Source organism: Pelmatolapia mariae, linkage group LG18 (genome assembly GCF_036321145.2).
Source record: "Pelmatolapia mariae isolate MD_Pm_ZW linkage group LG18, Pm_UMD_F_2, whole genome shotgun sequence".
Taxonomy (NCBI): Eukaryota; Metazoa; Chordata; class Actinopteri; order Cichliformes; family Cichlidae; genus Pelmatolapia; species Pelmatolapia mariae.
The window spans coordinates 6,684,449-6,699,526 of record NC_086243.1 but is presented as its reverse complement, the minus strand read 5'-3'; the positions used below and the strand labels follow the sequence as shown (position 1 = coordinate 6,699,526).

At 38.4% G+C, this 15,078-nt stretch overlaps 2 protein-coding genes across 2 annotated transcripts; both read left to right on the top strand.

Moving 5' to 3' along the window:
• The first annotated feature begins 268 nt into the window (after positions 1-268).
• Positions 269-3,648, top strand: dad1 (defender against cell death 1). The gene is made up of 3 exons (XM_063462046.1): positions 269-584; positions 2,906-3,045; positions 3,442-3,648. Exons 1-2 carry the CDS (start codon positions 374-376, stop codon positions 3,034-3,036), a joined length of 342 nt encoding a protein of 113 aa, XP_063318116.1. The 5' UTR covers positions 269-373; the 3' UTR covers positions 3,037-3,045; positions 3,442-3,648.
• A 6,712-nt stretch (positions 3,649-10,360) lies between these two features.
• Positions 10,361-14,835, top strand: pigr (polymeric immunoglobulin receptor). The gene is made up of 8 exons (XM_063461914.1): positions 10,361-10,475; positions 11,115-11,459; positions 11,546-11,627; positions 11,811-12,037; positions 13,836-13,932; positions 14,019-14,107; positions 14,362-14,411; positions 14,522-14,835. The coding sequence occupies exons 1-8, from the start codon at positions 10,427-10,429 to the stop codon at positions 14,603-14,605; spliced, it is 1,023 nt and encodes a 340-aa protein (XP_063317984.1). The 5' UTR covers positions 10,361-10,426; the 3' UTR covers positions 14,606-14,835.
• The last annotated feature ends 243 nt before the right edge of the window (positions 14,836-15,078 follow it).

Genomic DNA, 15,078 nt, shown 5'->3' with positions numbered 1-15,078 from the left:
TCAGCCTCCATATCCTTTCTTTTTTTTTTTCTTTTTTCTCTCTGTTTTTTTTTTTTTTTTTTTTTTTGCTATTAGCTACTGTGCTGACCACCACACAGCCTGAGGTCACAAATTAAGCCATAAAAAAGAGAGAAATAACAACTTAATATCGCTGCAACTCAAGATAGCAGCAGAGAAAATCATCTGTCTTATTTTTTCATCTCCGTGCTCTACTCTGTGTGTCTTGGCTTTTCGTTCCGATTTGGTAGGAACGTATAACGTGCAACACCACGTCCGTTTCCGGTTTATCGGGACACGTCACTTATTCGACTGAGGAAAAGGTTTCGTGCAACAAAAACCTGAGTAATTTTCTGCTAATTAGACGGCCAAAATCATGTCGAACTCAGTGATATCTGTTATTTCTCGGTTTCTGGACGAGTACGGCACCACGACGCCCAACAAACTCAAAGTGGTGGACGCATATCTGCTGTATATCTTGTTAACTGGAGCCCTGCAGTTCCTCTACTGTCTCCTCGTCGGCACCTTTCCATTCAATAGCTTTCTCTCGGGCTTCATCTCTTGCGTGGGCTCTTTTATTCTCGCAGGTAAATGTTTATTCGATTAAACGTGTCGCTGGTGATTTTATTTTATTTTATTTTTTAGAAAAAGGGGTGATCCAGAACGTGTACTCAGGCACAAGTTAGCTATCTATGCTAAACTAGTAGCGTGACTTCAGTTAATATTAAAATGAAATGAATACACGTGTTTCCCGAGTAGCTCTCTGGGTGGCATTGGTTCATTATTTTCAAGGCTGCACAGATGCTTATTTTGCACCTAGAAAAATGTGCTTTAAGCAGTTTTCATACATTCCCGTAGCCCTGAGCTTTTCAGGACTGTCCACCGCAGGTGCATGGGAAGGCCATGGACTCAAAGACGAAATGTTAGATGGTCACACAGTGATTTGGACCATTGACTTGTAGGCTCTGCATATCCAAGCCAAAATATTACGTTTGTCCTCTGCCATGTTTTTTTTTTTTTTTTTTTTTTTTTTGGTAAAGCCAACAATCACCTTATTTGGATGATGGCATAGTGTGCCAAAATATTAGCCAACACTAGCAAGCTTGGTTCAAACTGTTAGCGTGAATAAGCACATTTTAATCAAGTAATAAAATATCAGAATTAAAAATATCAGAAATAAAAACTGAAGCACAAACCAAGTCTATTTTGGATAGGCTCGTTTGTCAGGTAATTCCATAACACGATAAAATACAAGTTCATCTGTAATTGAGACAGTGTGTAGGGTTACGTTTAGTTGTATATGTGGACGTTTTTTCCTTCGACACTGTCGGCCCTTCAGGTGTGCAGAGATTTTGAATTGGTTTTCATACGTTTTTTATTAAAATGCTCAAGGTACCAAAAGCACAAACATGGTGGAATGTTTTATAATACAGATGGAGATGGGGGAAAAAAAAACAATAACAAAAACCCCACTGTTTAGCTGCTGTGAAGGGGAACCCATGCATAGAGGCTAAAAAGTTTTTTGTTCGGTGCTGTAAACTTTTTACCCCTTTGTCCTGAAAAGCTGATGTGGGCACCCATGTTTGTGAATGTTAAAACTCGAGAATGAAGCAATTTTATCAATTGAAAATCTTGTGAATGTGATAAATTGAGAACAAGTTGATGTAGGATTTTGAAATTCATTCCATTGGTGCATCTAGTAAGAGGCTGAGGGGTATCCCTGGCTGACAGCCAGCATTCTGTTAAAAAAAAAAAAATACAGTAGAATTCGGGATTTTAAGATGGGCATTGACTTGCTTTTGGAGCCAGCCTTAAGTGGCCATTAGTATCAATTCACTGATTTATTTGTAGAGCTGTCAGCATTGGCATTTGTAATGGATGATAAATACAAATTTTAAAAATACTGATTGGAGAAACACCCTTCACCATGTTAGGAGGATTGATGTTACATAGTTTGTTCACCAGTGGGCACTCTGCAGCTTCCCTGTTGGCAGCACAGGTGTTTGGAACGCCACAGGCATAGCTTCAAGCTGGATTGACCTGAGTGTAAAGAAGTAAATGCATATGTACACCTAGCATATGTTAGTGGAAATTGTTTGTTTTGTCCATCTGGAAAAACATAAATACATAGGCTCATATATCTGTATATCAGATTTTAAAATCAACAAATATTGGTATTGGTTTCAAAAAATATTTTTGGTCAGGCTCTAGCCATTAGAAGATCTGCAGTTGCTGCAACCACCAGAGGTTGCTGTTGGTGAACTCGAATTTCTTTTTCTGTCAGCTGCTTGTTGTTTGTGGCATTACAAACACACATGATGCCAACAGGAAGTTGCAGAGTGCCCTCTGGTGTACACACTATGTAACATCAGTAATCATAACATGATTGAAGGGTGTTTCTCCTATCAGTACTTTATATCAGATTTTCATATATTGTCAGTTATGAAATCCAAAACCAATGGCTCTTCAAATGGCTACTAGAAGTCAGTAATTTAAGCCCATTGATAAATCGGTTGGCCTTTACAACTCATCATGTTGGACATTAACAAGTATGAGAATTTAATTGGTTTATAAATGTGATGGAGTTGTGGTGTTTTTAGGATGACAAAATGGAGAAATTATCAGTCTGCATTGACCAATCAGCTATTCAGTTAATTATTTCAGCTATACTGCATAGTATCTGTGCTTCCTATTTCCACCTAAATGCAAAAACGGGTAACGAGCTGAAAATTTTGAAAAAATTAGGCTGTCTGACTTTTGGTGTTTAACTTCTAAACCACTAACCCTAATATTAAAACTATTAAATTATCATGGGGAAAAAAACTCAGCTGTAGCCCCACTGCAGTTGTGCATTGACAAGTGAAAGAGGTACATGCTGATACTTATTAATCACTTGTTTGTTTTTCAGTGTGTCTTCGTATCCAGATCAACCCACAAAACAAAGGAGATTTTCTGTCCATCTCCCCAGAGAGAGCCTTCGCCGACTTCCTGTTCGCTCACACCGTCCTCCATCTCGTTGTGATGAATTTCATTGGCTGAGGCAAACATGTAAGTGCGTCTAAGTGTTCCACGATGAGAAACTGTAGAAAGTGTACAAAATATCCAAACTAAATCTGCCATATGTGTCTGTGCATATTGAGTTGTTTTTGTCAGTGAAAAGTAAACAGATATATTGTCCTTCAGGTGCTCTGTCACATTAGACATTATTGCCAGTTCGTCACTTCATTCTCTGTGGAACAGCACAGCAGATAGTACATGTGATAAGATGCTTCTCTGAGGACTACATGATGACACATATTGCTTTTGCTTTACTAGAAAATGGTGATATTGAATTTTTAGACTTGCTGCTGGCTGGGAAGGTCACACTGTGTCATTTCTTTTTTTGCTTTCATAACTTCACTGTCTCACACAAACGTCGCGTCTTTTGTTTGTGTTTTTCTACAGATCACGACGAGAAGAAGTTATTAAACTCCCCGCTGATCTGGACTATCCCATCGTCACCGAATAAGTCGGATCTGGTCACATACGATGCAGTGCTATTTTTTTTTCTTTTCTTTTCTTTCTACTTTTATGGAAACATTTTTTATGTAAACATTTGTCCAGCATTCCCTTTTTTGCACTGACACAAAGAAATAAAAACAACTGAAATGGTGGCCTTGTTAAACAGTGGTTCACTCTATCCACCTGTGTGTGTGTGTGATATAATTTTTTTTAATGTAATTAGATTTAACAAGTAGCTAGGTCTGTGAATGATAGCAAAAAGTGCTATGTTGATGCAGTTCTGTAAACAAGTCTTGAGTCATGCCTCATTGCTTTATGTTGTGCTTGTTTTGTTACACTTTCTTACATTTCTTTTTCTTTTTTTTACAAGTGGCCTTGAGCAGTAGCTCTCCTGGCTTTGTGAAGCCCTTTCAAAGTTTTTCGTTGTCGGTTTTTCTTTTTTAAACCACTTAACACTGACCTATGAATCATTCAAGCATAAAAAGGCACCTAACTCAAGGGATGAGGCAGCATTGTCTGCATGTAATACACAACAGAGAACCAATTTTAAAGTGTATCTTTAGGCATTTTGTTACTTAGCAGCCTGTTGCAAAACACATTTGTTCCAATTTCTTCAGTAGAATCTACTAAAAAATGCAGAAGAAAAGTTTGACAGGCATAAAATTGTATTTTTGCTCCAACGAGGTGATTATCAAAGCGGCATTAACCAACAGCTTGGTATATCTCAGCATGGTGCGCAGTGTGTCCTTAAAATATTTATTGAAATTGAACAGGTGGAAGACAAAAGAAGAGGCAGGCAGGAAAAGCTATCTACAGCAAATGAACTGTATCTGAAAATCATATCTTTAAGAAATAGGAAAAAATTCAGGAAAGACCTGACATAGGATATGAGAGATGTCTCTTTAGGAAATCTACAGATTACTGAAGCCTCATCACAAATGTTCTAAAGGGAAAGGCTGAGGTGTACACAAGAACTGGGCTGTAAACAGGTCCTGTGGTCAGTATGTTTGTGTGGGAGTGTCTACAGCCATCTGTAAAACACAATGGAGGCTATGCCATGGTTTGATGGTGGAATTCCAGCCAGCGGTGTTGGGGATCTTGTCAAACTTGATGGTATTATGAATGCTGAAAAGTACCATTAGATTTTGACTCACCATCTAATACCATCTGGAATGTGTCTGATTGGGAACACTTCATTTTTCACTCATCACAAACACGCTGTCAGTGCAGTACAGCATATCTGGATGGAAAAACACGCAATGGAACACCGTGAGGCATGGATCGGCCTCCCAAGACGCCAGACCTAAATGTTATTGAAGCGGTGTTAGAGCATTTTGTCAGACAACAGAACAGAAGGCAGTCAACATCCAAAGAAAAGCTTTGAATGGCCTTCAAGAAGCCTGGAGAACTGCTAGATGAAAGCTTGCCCGAGAGAGTTCAGGCTGTGTTGCAGAATAAAGGTGGTCATGCTAAATATTGACTTTGAAGCTTGTAAGGATTATACAAGGCCCTTATTTGCATTATATGCTGTATTTCCGTATGTATTTACACATGCTTCCTATTTCTCATTTTCCTGGCAAAATATAAAGAAAGTAGTGGTGACTCCACACTTTTGCAAAGCACTGTATTTCTGTGCATCCCCCCCCCCTTCTTCTGCAGCTTCTCATACAAAGTAGGATTGTTCAAATCTGGCTTTTCAAATTACCATTTAGTGCTGGTTATTGCAAAGAGAAATCCTTTCTTCTTTTCAAGGATAGCAGGGAAGAAAACTCTACATCCAAATGGTTGTGGCAAAGGACTCCAGGCTCAGTGGTGGAACTCACATCTTTAGAAGTTGTGCATTTCCATTTTATGCCACAGTCCAAAATGTCTCTTTTTCTCTCCCCCCCCTTTTTTTTCTTTTTAACTTCGGGATCTAAGCTTAAGCATATTCAGTTCTACATAAAGAAGTGCATACTGTATTAATGAGCCAAGTCTCAGTTTTAATTGGAGTGGATTGTATTGAAAAGTGTTCCATAAAAATGCAGCAATTTTTACTGCAGAATTTAGGGGTCTGAGAATAATTGCACAGATCCACATCCAAAGTCATATTTAATCATTCTAATTGAAAAGCATGTGGTGAATGACTGCTTTAAGTCTTAGATATCCGCAGACACTTTGTGTTTTCCCTGGAGATGCCCTCACAGACCTTTACTGCAGACACCTGGGGTTCTCTCCACCTTTTCTCTGCCTTCACTTTTCAAGGTACAATGCATCCAAGTGTCCAATTACCTTTAAACAGCGACACTAGAAGGACCATAACTCCCACACAATTCTTTCAATGTTGAAGTGAATCTATTAGGATTAAAGCCTAGACTTCTTTTATTTTTTAAAATGAATACTGAGAGTCAGAGCCTGGATAATGAAATGTGTAACTGTTAAATTCTGGAATGTATTTTACTCTGCTGCATTTTTATTACAGTATTTCTTACACTACATTTAATTCTAAGTGTCACAACCTGGGCTTTGTAGGCTCAGTGTCAAAGTAGGCCTTACACGAGTGCAAGGACCAAGGTTTCCCAGCAGAAGATTGCACTGAAACAAGATAAGCAGTTAATCGTCTTGTTGTCACTGTGGCTTACATGATATTTATTTACACATGTAAGCCACATTTATATCATAGCCCTTGATATTTATACATAGGACTATGTATTTCGCTCAGAATACTTAAGATACTTTTTCTCATGTCCATTTTTAATGTAGGTCCTGGTAAAATATGTTTTCACTTGGAAGTGAATATTCCCCACCACTCCGCACTTTGCAGATATTATTCTGTTATTCCCACAGACTGCATAATTTTTTTCTTCCAAGTCGAAGGCAAAGGAACTCGCATTTCCCTGCTGCCCTATTTCTGCTAAGAGAGGGCAAAGCGAGAACATTACCCCCAGAGCAAAGAGAGGGTTTGCTTCTATTACTTGTTCTGGGAGAAGTGATTGAGTCAAACACATTCCTACCAAAATTGCTTTAAACTGTGCAGAGCCAATACAGGCTTATATTTGTCACAGAAAACACTGACCCGAGGGTACATTTCAGCTAGTTTGGTCTTGGCGTGTGAGTTTGTGGGGGTGTTTGAACTGGAAATGAAACCCCCTCCCCGTGCATGCAGAGATGAAAAATAGAATCGAGTACACCAGGCCATGTTTCAGAAACCTTAAAGGTCAGATCTGAGTTTCTTCCTGTGCTGATTTTATGGCAAGCAGTTAGGCAGTCCATCTACCTGTCTCTACATATTAAATATAAATGTGTCATCATTCTCTCATTATGGGTCCTGTCATTGGTACAGGGCAGGTAAAGGTTACTGGAAGATAAACAGTCACTGGTGGAATTAAAGATACAAGCAGCAGTGATCCTCATGTGACCAATGTGGAAAATTATAAATGCACAAATTACACAGAATACTGCTGTATAACATGTATAGAATACAGTGCATAAATCATGCATATCAGTTCATGTTTATCTCATAATGTTGACTTCCTGTTGTCACTTGATGGGGCTTTGATTGTGACTGTGACTCAATTTTGGTTTGATAAGAGCTGGACTTTTCACATTGAGTGAGAAGTTCCTGTGTTGTGATTGAACATCACTGCAACAGAAACTAAAGCAAAGCCATAAGAGCTGCAACCTAATGAAGCTCTTATGAAATACTTTTTTATAATGAAAGCGTTGCAATTCAGCATTAAACAGGTCTTTAGACTGAGTGAACATGATAAGCCACATAAATACTCTCAGATTGGGTTGAAATTTCGTACATTTTAAGTATGTATACTAGCTGTTGCTACAACAATCACTCGGCATGCAGATATGTTCAGGTTGGGACTCTTATCGCGCATGACATCTGGAGTAGACTAGAAAGCCTGCATGTGAACTGCAATACAGTGTTACAGTGTGAACAATATCACCAGTAGGTGTAAGTAGGTTGAAAACTGCAGTCAACTGAATTTTGTTTTCTTACCCCTCCTAATTCAAGTGCATAATCCCAGCTACAGTGGCTGTTGTAAGACAAACAACTGTAGCTGTAGTGAGTGTAGGCTGTCAGTCCACTGTTTACCTCAGCTGTCAGTATGCGTCAACATCTATTTCATTTGGAGGAGGCTGGAAAGCTTTGTGAAAGGAGTCCAAAATTATTCCATACCAAACTCGGTCATACATGTCTTTACTGGACCCTGCTTCATTCATGCACCATCCCCAAAGTGTTCCCACTAAGTTGGTAGAAAGAAAATTTTCACAACGTCTTTGTATGCCAAAATATTAACAGTTCATTTTTGTAACTAAGTGGCCGAGTCAAACTGACCCCCCACCACCACACACACACACCTTAATCCCCACTCCACTAAACTTTACACTTAGCAGTCAAAATACTTGTGAAATGACCGGACCCACACAATGTACAATTGGTGTGGTTTAAGCTTTATTTTTGACCACAAGCACTCTTTTTAGGTTCAGCACTGTCCTGTAGCCCGGAGCCAGCTCTCGCTGTGGCTTCCTCCACTACATACTATCTCCTCACCAGTCTCCTCCATCACTATAAAAGGGGAGAACGTCCAAAGCTGGACTGGCCATCGTGCATACTGGGCATTTGCCCAGTGGGCCGATGGTGATTTTTCATTTTTATGGGCCGATGTTTTTTGTTTTTGATCTCTGAAATTTGGCCACTGCCCTCACATCTCACACAGACACTCTCAAAGAACATTGCACAACACATCATGTATCCCTATACCTTCAGTCCAGCTCATCCTTGACCCCCTCCCACTCTAAGAAAAGTTACGACCACCCGTCACCTCCCTTGAGCAGGGTGTCTGGAGATCTTCAAGTCTACAATGGGTCCACTGTGAAGGTGCAATAAAACCTGGGGCCCACTTGTGATAACATTCTACATGCATGCATACAACTGGTGACAGGAGTGATCTTGCTATACTAAAGTAAGAAAGTGATATTACTATTACTAATGTGATATGATTAAAGTCATATATCATGAATCATTATATTATAATGATTATGATTATGACTATAATATAATGACTATAATTATATTATATTATAATGCATTAATCATATATGATTAATGCATCAGAAAAGAAATCTGCCACAACAGTTCCTATAATATTTCAGTAATTGTATGCAATCAATAAGACTGAGATTTAGTCTTTAAATAACCTTGGCCACTATTAAGTTGTAATGTTTTGTTATATAATATGAACATTTACTTGTACATTTACACTTTACTCGGAAATGACTAAACCACATTTGAAGAGTAAATGTGTAGAAAACAATGTCATTTACAGTCTGCATTTTGAACAGTAACCTCTCTAACAATCACACCACAAAGAATACCAGAGTCACAAAAATAAAGACAAGCATTAGGCATTATTACAGTATTCTGTTTTCATCTATATAAAAGCACTGCTGCTTACCATTAGACATATTATAAAGAGACATCATAAACATTAAAAGCAAAGTCAAAGATTTCAAATAATCTGAGAAAAGCTATTAAAATAGGTTTTCCTTTTATCAACATGCCCTCTTATCAAGTTCATCAGTCTGAAATTTCTTGTAAGATAGAAAAAGACATACAGTCTGCCACAATTTTCAAAGCACTACAAGGATATGGGTTAGGGATTCGAAAATAGTAACTTTGGGAAATGTTAGGTTTCATTTCTCCGGAAAGGTCAAACTGGGCAAAAAGTTGAGTTTCACTTCTGAGATCATCCCAAATCTTTCCAGGAAATAGATGACCATAAAAGGTTTTGTAGCAGAAGCAACAACAAAAGAGCAAGTGGGGCTTTAGGGACATCCTTCACAGAGCAAATTGAAAGGATTGGAATAATTGTTTGTTAATTCAGTGTCTGAGGGGGTTGTGCTTTGAAGCTTAATCCGACAAATGAAGACTGGACCATATCCAAGGTTTTCAGGCACCAGAATCAAGTAATTTCACTGCAGCCTGCCAAATGAATTCTCCCCAGCTATGGAAGGGAGAGGCTTAGTATGTGCCTGTCAGGGGGAATAACGTTATTGTAAAAAAAAAAAAAATGGCTAAGTATGTCATGTTTTAAGTTACAAGCCTAAACCTTGAAGGGACAGTCTATCTTTAGGGGAAACAAAAATGTGCTGTTTAGTTAGACAATAAGATTGATGATACCTTACATGATTGGATGTTTTATGCAAAAGCCATTTGCAGCTGGATCCAGAAAGCAATAAGCATAGCAAATAGGACATGCAAGAACTAAACTGTGTAAAAATCATGTTTTGCTTTTATAGGTGTCGTGCATTCCTGCATATATGTAAAAAATATGAGTGAAACTTAATGCGCCGCCACACAGATCACCTTTCGACATTGCCAAGATGATGTGGCTGTTTTCTCGTCTTTATGCTAGCACAGCTGTTCATTACCTGTAGCTTTATTTAGAAAACTGCTATGATTGGGATTAAACTTTCCATCTCTCATCACAAGAAAGACAAAATATTGGAATTTGAAAGGTGTATTGCGAAAGAAAATGTATTTCTGAGAATTAAAAATGTGCCACAAAAAAGAGCTACTAAAGTCCAATATGGAGGTTTTTTTAATTGTTATATTCTACACACATTATTGTAAATCAAAATCAAACATGAAAAATACCTATATACTTATATATAGGCTATACATGAGCTGAGAAACAAGAAGATAGATTTAACATCAGCACAACATTCATTTTATTCAAATTTTAGTGTTCACTACGGTAGGTGAACAGTGTCAATAAAATCTGCCTGGCATTTATGTAGTTAACATCTGGAGCATCTGGATCCAGCCGATGGTCACGTGACAAAGGGGAATTTGACACTCTGTGGAACCTGCAGTCTGTGTTTGCGCAGCAGAGAACACTTTCTTGTTAAGCGTCAAACTTGAAGTGGAAACATGCCGCGACTCTCTATACTCACGCTCAGCGTGTTACCATGGATCCCAGGTATTCACTGTGACTGTGTGCATTTGATTAGAGAAGTCAGACAAAAAAGACTTTCAAGCTGTTTTCTGCTTCACATAATTGGAAAAAACAAAGATAATTTATGTCTGTGCCGCCTCTTCCTCACTTCTCTGCTGTGCTTTTAGCAAATACTCTTGCTAAAATGTATGATACTCCTTAGGCTTCCTTCTCTTTGCAATTTTATGACTTTTCTGTTATTAATCGTTTGTTTAAGACAGACTAGAAGGTTGTTAAAAGCTTGCAATTTCTTTCCCCAGGAGCTGGAGAGGGCTTTTGTGTTTTTGCAAATCTTCCAATCGTCTGTACAGTTTGCCCTTTAGCAAACAGTATGTTTGATGTTTATTTTGTCAGGCCTTCAAAAGCCTGTGTATTATGAAGAGATAATCCAATTTTGGAATGAGAAGTATGAAGAGGGAAGTTAAAGCAGGAAATGTGCTTCGTAACAAAGGAAACTGAAGCGATAAATATGGTACAAGTGTTGCCAAAGGCCACATTTCCCCACATCTCATTTATAGATAACAGGTGTCCAATGTGAGCAACTGCTATATTAAGGTTGTGTCATAACCGAAAGTTTCATTTCAAATTGGTGTTTAACATTGAATGATCTCCACTTCTTATCAGTTGTTCTCTGCTGGGTGACCACTCAGAACGAGGTTAGTGTCCTGGAGGGTGGATCCATCACTGTCCCGTGTCGATATGACCCTAAGTATGCTAACCATGTCAAGTACTGGTGTCGTGGGAGCATGAGAGAGTTCTGCACCAGCTTGGCTCGAACTGACGAGACCTCCTCGACCAATCCAAGTAAAGACAAAGTGAGCATTTTTGACGACCCGGCCCAGGAGATGTTCACAGTGACCATGAACAACCTGAAAGAGACGGAGTCTGGGTGGTACTTGTGTGGTGTGGAATTAGGTAACGGGTGGAAGGCCGATGATGTTGCTTACACTAAAGTGAAAGTCATTCACGGTGAGTAATGGAGAAATATTAAGATGATAAACATTTCTTGACCCACAGTTTTAAAGAAGTTTGTTGCATTTTCATGATTTCTGCAGGTGTGTCAGTCGAGAACAGCATGGTGAGTGGGGAAGAAGGAAGTAGTGTCATGGTTCAATGCCTTTACAGTGAAAGATTCAGGTATTTGGTTTTCCTTTGGAGGATTTTATCCACATTTTATCCTTTAAAACTCTTAGAACTGTCCTTAAAGAAGAACTGATCACACTTCAGTAAATGTGGGAATTTGTCTGGAAACTTCCACTGGTGTCAAACGCTGGTGGACAGTGAGCATTCACTGACTCCCCTGTGACTGCCTGCCAACAGAGAAAGTGAGAAGAAGTGGTGTCGGAGCGGAGGCTGGAGCTCCTGTCTGCCGACGGGTTCTGAAGGGAGTTACGAAGATACTTCAGTGGCCATCAGCGATGACAGAACTGGGGCTTTCACTGTAACCTTAAAGAAGCTGCAGATGAGAGATGCTGGCTGGTATTTATGTTCTGCAGGGCAGCAGCAAGTAGCCGTACAGGTTCAGGTCAGACCACGCGCCTCTACTAGTAAGTTAATAAAGAGCCTTTCATTTTTTTGGACATAAAATACATAATAAATTACACTTTTGAGCTTCACTGTCTAACTGACTTGAAACTGTGAAGTTTAAGCTTCATTATGAATTTTCTGAGTGCTGATATCATCAAGGATGAATATTTTTTTCATCGCAGGGAGTTTAGAGTTATTCAACATCCTTATGTAAGACTTCCCTCTCTAGAAATATCTGTACCCCGATATTTTTATTGCTGTTCAGCCGACATTTAAAAGATTTATGACACAAAAATCACATGTAACACAGTCGGCGGTAAAAGAAATACAACTGACAGGAGCCACACAGCTGACGGCATGCATTAAGAGGAAAAGAGAAACCTGTATTCAGATAAAAACCTTTTTATTTTCTCTCTGTGTTTCTATAAATATTAAGTGCTTCTCTCAAAATCAGCATGTGGTGCTGCTTCTCAGCAGAAGGTAACCTCATCTCCCTACAACTTAAAACACTCTGTTTAATAATGTATGTAACGCTGCCGTTGTAACACTGTGAATGTAATGATTGAAAGCAATTCTTTTCAGTTTTCCAACCTTACTTCGTTATTGACCAGATTACACAAATGTCAGCTGGAGCCCATCCTTTCAAACCACCGAGTCACATCAAAATGAGTCATACTATGAGATCATTGCTATGTTGAAATGAGTATTTCTGAAGGTAATGCAGATCATGTTGAAAACAAATGCTCATTTCATCTGGTAGTGAGGTCTAGTTAGAGTGTGATTATTTATTCAGTACTAAACCTCAACATTATAATAATGTTTATGTCAGTTATGTTAATCTCTTCTACTTTTAACACATGTACCATGTAATTTCTGAGTCCTAATAATAACAATACAAAATTATATATGACAATAAGTCTAAATCATGATAGAATGTCGACTGTGTTATCCATGGTGACAGGTAACACAGTTGACATTTCTTTAATTTTAGGCCCTCGCTAACATGTCACCTCTAAAATGCAGCCTAGTGCTAATTTGAATAGCAAAACTTGACATTTAGCTAAATGGCCAGGAAAAAAATAAATTATGGAAATGGTTGATTTTTAAAAAAATTATTAAAAACAACCATGCCCTAATATAATATTTTATCATTGCTTGAAGTGAATATTTGGTTGATACAGCCTGTAGACATGAAATTTCTCCCTAACTGTAGAATGAACTAAACTTTGCTAAAATGCTAAACAGAGATTGTTTCATTATTGTGTGTCATTGGTCGCAAATGATTTTAACATACATACTGCCATTTTACAGCATTGTTTTAAGTTAAAGAAAACATAAGACCCTTCCCATTTTTCACAGTCCTTACATGCTCATTTTTACAAGCATATTTACCATCTCTGTGTTCTTAGGTTAGAGGAAAAGTAACATTTCCAAGACAAATAAATGGTCGTAGCTTATCATTTGGATAACCTATTAGCATTTTAAATCATGCATTTTAGGTATTTGTGTGATTGCTTGGCATTTTCTCCATGTCACCTTGCAGCTGCTGAATTGAGAAGAAGCAGCTTTAAAGATCAATATGTGTTTGTGACAGATGGCAGAAGCTCTCAAGTCTCTACTTGTTCGGGGTATTGATTATTAAAAGCCTTGAGGCGACATTTGTTGTGATTTGGCGCTATATAAATAAAATTGAATTGAATTGAATTGAACCTATCAATAATATTGATGTTAGGAAGCTGCAAACACTCTTCCCCTATCACAGCATATGTACAAAGTTGTTACAGTATTTTTTTAGCGCTACAATATCTTTACCTTCAGCGACAGAGCCTGTGACATCCCCACCTACTCCGAGTCAGTCTGCTGTGTACCTCCCTCCACCCAAACCCATCACTAAGGAGTCCTGGAACAGTCACCGGTAAAAGTCAAGCACTTCTTTATCTTCACTTTAATGGATGTTGAAGGTGGATTGTCTGCTCAGTCTGCTTTGTGCCTGCTTCCTAGTTACATGTTGGAGTCTATAGCGGTGTGTTCGTCTCTCCTGCTCCTTGTGGGCTTGGCTGTATTGGCAAGAAAGTTGTGGATACTGCACAGTAAGGCAACTTCATATTCCTTTGAATTTTAAATTATGAAGTGTGTGTGTGTGTGTGTGTCTGTGTGTGTGTGTGTGTGTGTGTGTGTGTGTGTGTGTGTGTGTGTGTGTGTGTGTGTGTGTGTGTGTCTGTGTGTGTCTGTGCATGCATCGGCCACAAATCCTCTATATAGATTTATATGATATAAAAAATGCATAAAATTTATCTGACTACTAATATGCATTCATATTTGTACATTCATATCATCTTTCTAGAGGAGGATTCTGAACTTAGACACTTTAAGGAGATGAAAGAGATATTCCCTGTAAGCCACCATTATCATGGCCATCTCTGATCTATTACGTTCTTTAAGAAACACAATTATCGGGGATCATTTTTAATCAGATTACTCATTCTTCTTTCTGTCAACTACAGGATAATCCATCGGGCATGGGTGACCTGCAACATGTTCCTATTGCTTTCCATAGCAAGGCTACCATGGACGTACGTGCTTACTAAGATCATTTTGTGAACTGTTAATTGTTACTCTTTGTAACTGAATGTGATTTTTCTATTAATTTCCCTCACAAAACATATGGTCTTTGTTCCAGTATCTTTTTTACCATACCAAACCACGTCTGAACAGAGCTATATGTTCTGTTTCCTGCAATATAAATTTGGGACATTATAGTCTTGTCTTGACTCAGTATTTTAGACTTAATAAAATAAATCAACAAAATACACGTGTATAATTATATGTGACTTTTTATTTATGTACCAGACTCTATGTGTTTATGCAACCTGTGACCTTTTTGGAAAAGAGGGAAAGATTTTTGCTAATTATAGGGGTCATATGGCAAAGTTACTAGCTAGATAATCACACACAAATATCAACCAAGTTTAACATTCAGGTGGAAATCTAGGCGTAAAACTTTCCTTTTTAGTTACACTTCAGTAGACCTAGAGTGCTTGGGGCTTCCCATGATGCACTG